This window comes from Mastomys coucha, unplaced genomic scaffold (assembly GCF_008632895.1).
Source record: "Mastomys coucha isolate ucsf_1 unplaced genomic scaffold, UCSF_Mcou_1 pScaffold4, whole genome shotgun sequence".
In the NCBI taxonomy this organism is placed as follows: domain Eukaryota; kingdom Metazoa; phylum Chordata; class Mammalia; order Rodentia; family Muridae; genus Mastomys; species Mastomys coucha.
In genome coordinates, this window is record NW_022196910.1 from 3,150,719 (window position 1) to 3,157,880 (window position 7,162).

Here is a 7,162-nt window from a genome sequence, read left to right on the forward strand (position 1 = left end):
ACTATACTATGGTTTTCAGAACAGCTTACATATTTTAAAAGTATTTATATACCCAAAAGAAACATAGATGATTAACTAGGGAGTGGGCTTGTAAGAGAACAACAAAGAGTGAGACTGAATGCTTCACTTGACCTTTGTAACTCTTGTATCAAGTTATCACAGTAAGAGCCAAGATTTTAAGCTCTATTAAATACAAAGCAAACAAACAAGCAAAAACACTTTATATATTTATATTCATTTAAGAAAATATTAGTAGTGGTGTATTATTTTGAAATATACAGTTAATACATTTAGAGTCATTTAAAATTTATATTGAGAAAAACATTTGTATTTTCAGTATTGCCATAGACAAGCATCTACATAAGACTGTTAAATTGATTGTTGTTTTATATCAAACAACTTTTATAATACTCATTTTTATTGTTATAATGTTTTATAAATTTTAAAGAATATTACAAAAAAGATATTGTAAGTATTGAAGAGGGGTCTCTGGGAGGAGTTGGGGTACAAAGAAAAACAAGAATGTGATTTAATTCTATTTACTTAAAATATGTTTTTAAATGTTAACAAATTCAGATAAATTGAAATCATGTAACTTTCTCATTATAATGCAATAAAACTTAAATTAAAAAATAGACGAAAGAACACTAAAAGAATCATTTGAAGAAAGGGTAGATTATCTAAAAATTTCAACAGAATAGACAAACACTTACCCAAACTCAGTAAAAGACACAGAAATACCTAAATTAACAAAATTAGAAACAAAAAGATGCATATAAGAACAGATACTGAGGGAAATCCTCTTCAAATTATTCTTCAAAACAGAAAAGAAATTCACTTTATGATGCCACCATACCCTGGTACCCAAACAACACAAAGACTCAACAAAGAAAGAGAATTGCAGACCAATTTCCCTCATGAACACACAAACAATGATATTCAATATTGTGCTTGCCAATGACTCCAAGAACACACCAAAAAGCCATCCACTATGACAAATCATCCTGGAGAAGCAGCAATAGTTCAGTATATGAAAATCTATCAATGTAACAAATTATATTAACTGTTTGAAAGAAAAAAAGCACATGATCATCTCAAGACATGCTGAAAAAAGCATTTGACAAAATTCAACACCACTTTATGATAAAATCATGGAGATAAAATATGCATAAGTGACATATCTACACATAACATTTACAAAAAGTCTACAACCAACATCAAACTAAATGGGGAGAAACACCAGAATTCTCCATTATTGCCATATCTAGTCAATATAGTACTTGATATTCTGGACAGAACAATAGCTCAACTAGAGGAGTTCTAAGTAATTCAAAGTGAAATCAAAGAAATGAAAATATAACTACTAACAACTGATATGGTGTTAAACATAAGTCATCCAAAAATTCTACCAGAGAACCGCTACAGCTGATAAACACCTTCACAGATGTGGCAGAATAAAAACGAAACTCAAAAAGAAAAATCAGCAACCCTCCTTTATAGAACCAATAAATGAACTGAGAAAGAAATTAGGGACACAACACTGTAATGACTATTCCTGGTGGTCAACTCGACTATATCTGGAATGAACTACAATCCAGAACTGGAGGGCTCAACTGTGATCCAGATTGTGAGGTTGGGAGACACAAGTTTCTGACCTAGATCTTGGCATGGAGATCTTGAGGCACAGTGGCTATGAAAAGCATATGCCCAGGAAAAGTAGTACAAGTCTCTAAGTCCAGGAGACTAAGGCAAGGAGATTTCTGAATTCAAGGTCCGCCTGGGTCAAAACAAGTCCCAGATCCAGGCGTGGTGGTACACACTTTCAATCTGGGCCACACCTTCTGCTGGAGACCTACATAAGGACATTGGAAGAAGGAAGATTCGTTCTTCTTCACCTGCTTGCATTTACTAGCCAGCACATCTATTGTAATCAACTAGTCTTGTGGGACATCCCTAAATTGAAATGTGGATTTCTAAACAGAATTCTCAGGAGATGAATCTCAAATGCCTGAGAAATGCTTAGAAAAATGTTCAATAACCTTATCTATCAGAAAAATGTGCATCAAAACGCTATGAGATCCCATTTTACACCTGTCAGCATGGGTAAGATTGAAACTACAAGTGATAGTTCATGCTGGTAAGGATGTAGAACATCCTTAGATCCAAAGAGTTGGTGGAAGGAAAAACTTGCACAACCACCTTGCAAATCAGTATGCTAGTTCCTCAGAAAGTTTGGAAGTGATTTACCTCAAGACCCTATCATGCCATATACCAAAAGTAGTCTCTATCCTACAACAAGGACACTTGCTCAACTATGTTCATAGCAGCTTAATGCATGATAGTCAGAATCTGGAAACAACCTAGATGTACCTCAACCAAAGAATAAATTATATATATATATGTATATATATATATAATTTATATATATATATACATGTGTACATATATATACATATATACATATATATACATGTATGCATATATATGTACATACACACACACATATATATGTATATATATACATATATATTATATACACAATAATGTATTATTCAGCTGTTAAAAGTGATGTCATGGAAGTTAGCACTAGAAAAAAAATATCTTGGGCCGTGGTGGTGCACACCTTTAATCCCAGCACTTGGGAGGCATGAGGCAGGCGGATTTCTGAGTTCAAGGCCAGCCTGGTCTACAGAGTGAGTTCCAGGATAGCCAGGGCTACAAAGAGAAACCCTATCTCAAAAAACCAAATTGAAAAGAAAAACTCTTGAGTGTTGTTACAAAGACCTAGAAATACAAATATGGGATTTACTGTCTTTGTCTTATAAGTGGATGTTAACTATAAAATAAACATAATCAGGCTACAATCTAAAGACCTAGAGGGGTTAATTAACAAGGAGGGTTTAAGGTAAGAATCACAGATGTTCAAAATGTCACAAATGGCAATAACCTCTTTTAAACTGAACACATTCTTTTGTTATGTTTATTAACATTGATTTTGACTTCCTTGACTGTTATTGTGTGAATTTAAGTGATCTTACGCCAAGGATCCTACACCTATGAAATATGTTTTTTTTTTCTGTGCTTGTTTATTTTACCAATATCCTTGCAACTTAGAACATGAGCAAGTGTATTTTTGCTGAAAAATATTATAGTTGTACAAATGACTCTACGGAAAATGGATTAATTATTTAGACCCCTTTTCATGTATGATATATTTTGGCTTGGAGTCTTTCAAGCTTCTTCCAATTTATGTTTCAGTACAACAACTACTTGTCTTGAAATAAATGAATTAATGAATTAATATTTAGAAAATAAAACAAAATTTAATTACAACCAGGTAAATTAAATCATCAGTGTTGTGGTAAATAATGCCAGCCACCACACAGCAAGGATGTTTTGTGTTCCTGGTAATTATGATTCTTGTAGTTGAGCACAGAGAAGTAGAATTTACAGCAAATAAACTAGAGTCAGAACAAATGCTATTTCAAAATGACTATGCACTACCTCACAGTATTACCAAAGACTTAACCAGAAGCATGAATGGAGGTTAGTAAATATAAGTCTTGTGTATTCATATACCTATCTTATACATACCTAGATACTTTTAAAATGTTTTCAGAAGCAAATATATTTAGCATACATAGGAAAAAAAGACTTACTTATCACAGCATTCTATTTCCTCATTTCATGGCCTATTAAATCATCTATAAGTCATTCTTTGTAATTGATGAGCCAGGAATTTAAATCTGTTTTACTGCAAGTGGGTTCCTTGTAGCAGAATTCTATTGCTACAAGTGTCTGAAGCGACATAGGGCTCTAATGGTACCTTTATGGTTAAACTAGACTGCAAAGAATGGAGAAATAAAATGAGACTTATGTTTTGTAAAATTAAAAGAAAAATTATCCCTAGGCGATATAGAGATCCAAATGAAATACTGCCTTCATGTGCAATTTTGGATTCCTCTGACTATGTTTTCCATTTCAATTTCTGACAAAATTTAAAAATCAAAACAAAAAAAATCTCACTAGCTAATGATATTTTAATTCTAAAATATTTCTCTTCTCCTGTGCCTTGACCTGATAACCCATCACCATACCCAGGTGTTAGCACATTATTGCAATGCCATATTCCCTAGAATACACTTTCAGCAATTTTTCATTAACTGACCACAAAATAAACCTTGATTTTGTATTTTTTTTTGCCATGTGCAAACCAGAGTTGAACACATGCTTCATTTATCCATTTCAGATCTTTAATTCAAGTATTCTGTACAGTGATTGAAATTTCTGCATCATACAAAATTCACTTTAAAAATAAATTTTAAAAATAAATCTTGAAATAAATAAATAAATAAAATAAATCTTTTAAAAATAAATTTACATGGTTGTTTCTAAATTCCATAAGAAAGTGAAACATGTCTATCTTGATCTCCTATTGCTGCAGACTTAAGGATGTCTAAGGAAGAGCTTTGAGTGCACATAGTCTCAGAAAATATGTCTGTGAGAATACATCCACAGAATCAATCACTTGCATAATGGAAATTTGATTTTGCATTTTTATTGAGTAGGTTAAAATGAATAAAATATCTGAAATCAAAAGATGTGTCAAATATTTGCATATAATATTCTAAAAATGATCAGAATACAAAATAGTAGTGAAGAGAGTTAAATTTCTAATTCTTCCCATACTGTACCCAATTCACAAGCAGCCAGTTCAAGCAAAAAACATCACTCTAGGACTTGAGGAAATATTCCAAAATTACAGATTTCAAAAGTGTTATCCGCTCTAATACAAATATGACTGAAATTCTACTATCCCCTGAAGTTTTATCCTAAGTTGCTGCCAGCAGCTGTTTTAGAGCAGAGCTAGCATCTTACGTGCTAAGAATCTGAGGAAATAGAGGAATTGTTCACAAAGAAAAGTGGAGAAATTGCAACTCTCAAGTATGGAGCATGAAACACTAAATCCAATCCTCTCTATCCCAATCCAGAGGACCAAATCATTCAACACAAAACCACAATTAATGAGAGGGTATGGGAAGGGAAGACATTCAGCCTCATGATGGTAAATACAAGCAGTAGTATTTAAATCCACACTTAACCTAGGACACGTAAATTTTCAAAAAGAACACATCAGTACAAAATACTTACTTTAGCCCACCATATTTGTCAAGAGATAATGTTTTCCAATCTATTGTTTCATTCCGTGGGAAGAAATAAAAAATGGGGACAAAGGCACTAATCACTACATCCCCATCATAGTGTAACTGGTATTTTTGTTTGGATAGGCACGAAGAGGTCACACAGATCCAGATGAAAGTTGGCATCTGCAGAAACCAGGAGATAAAAAGCCACAAGAACATTCTATGAACAGATGTTTCTTTCAAGACATAAGTCTTGGGGTGGTGAGATACATAGTATGATAGTATATACATACATACATATGTGTATACATAAATATACACACATATATAGATAGATATTTAATGTTCTCATGAGTATATGTCTGTTTTAAATGTTGTTTATGACTGAGTATGTCAGTCTATTCATCCTGATATAAACTCATGGATCCTTCCTCCACCCCTTGAGAGTTCTGTGGCCCTTTCTCCTTCAGGCCCTGCATCTGAGGCAACTCACTCAGTAAAAAACAAGTTATTTTGCAATATGATTTATTTTCTTCTCCAGTCACAATCCCAATTATTTCCTCCAAGACTAAGTGATCCCAGGGTTGGACTCTGTTTCTGTGTAAGCCAAAACAATTTATCAAGAAAAAGTTCATATGAGAGCCCTTAAGAAATACACATATCTAACATCCAAGGAAGTCATTGCTAGAGAAAGATGAGCAAGCAAGGAAAAACCTATAAGCAATATTAAAGGGACATGTTTAATATTATGACATTATAAATATGTCTCTGAGGATTCAGAGACCATTCTATCTATGGTGCATACATATACGCATATACATATGTTGTCTGTACTCTGCTCTGGACACTTTCTGTCATATTCTTGAGTAATTAATAACATGTCAAGTTGAACTTACCACTTCAGATCTGCAACTTAATTTAAGGATAGAAATCATGTAACTAATTTCATCTTTTTATCTAATTTGCTATTGTTCTGTATTTTTATCCATGCTGGAACACTGAGTTGATTTGTCCTCAGTATTTTCTTTATACTTTAGCACCAGTCTTTGCCCTTTTGTGATATGAGTATATCAGACTCCCCCACTTATCCAAAGAGCATAATCACTACTGAGAATCTCTTTGTTTCTATCATGAAATTACTCAATATTACAAGCAGTGATTATTTTCTAGCACATAACACCTTTAGGGCAGTGAAAAAACTTTGTGCTCTGGCGTAGACATGGCTGTATTTCCATGTTAATTTGGCCACAGTAAAAACTGTACAAAATGTGAATTTGGCCACAATAAAAACTGTACAACATAAAATGCAAATAAATGTGTAGGTAATGACATTCTTATGATAATGATCAATGGATTTTGGTACATTACTTTGTCTCATGCCCCTGAAATGCAATGTGTCAACACAGAGAATATAGGAATATAGGGTTTGTTTATATTGACAATTTGCTAATAGCAGTGATTTCAGATTTACAATAATTCTAACAGTACCATAATAATATACCTGTTCTATTTTAGAGTCATCTCCACTCTTATCATGAGAACTCACTGCAAAATTATATAAGTAGTGAATAGCTCCAATGTACTTATTCTAAAGAGGAAAATATGCTGATTAGGAATTATAGAAGTTAGTTGCTAGATTTTCCATAAAATATATGCTTACTACATCAATCATAAGTTATTATTTGCCCTGTGTCAAGAATCTAGGTTTAATTATCAGATTTATTTTATTTTTAATTATATGTATATGATTTTGTTTGTGTATTTGTCTACTGAACTGGGTGGGTATGTGCATTAGTGTATATGTTAACATGAGTGCAGGTATTCTTGAGGGCCATTGGATCATGATCTTTGAACCTAGAATTTGAGAAGATTCTGTGCTGAGTTAGTTATGTGCTGGAAACAGCTCATCATTCTGTCTGCAACAGGAACATGAACATTTAAATGCTCAAGTAGCTTACCAATGACAGACATAATACTTATTTCTCTTTGATTAAAATAACTTCTGAAATTTGAAAAAA

At 32.8% G+C, this 7,162-nt stretch overlaps 1 protein-coding gene across 1 annotated transcript in view; it reads right to left on the reverse strand.

Moving 5' to 3' along the window:
- LOC116076492 (vomeronasal type-2 receptor 116-like) overlaps positions 1 to 5,363 on the reverse strand; it is a 30,910-nt gene extending 25,547 nt beyond the window's left edge. The window contains exon 1 of the mRNA XM_031350331.1: positions 5,152 to 5,363. Coding sequence (XP_031206191.1) covers positions 5,152 to 5,363 — 212 coding nt within the window. The remainder of the gene's footprint in view (positions 1 to 5,151) is intronic.
- Between the last annotated feature and the right edge of the window lie 1,799 nt (positions 5,364 to 7,162).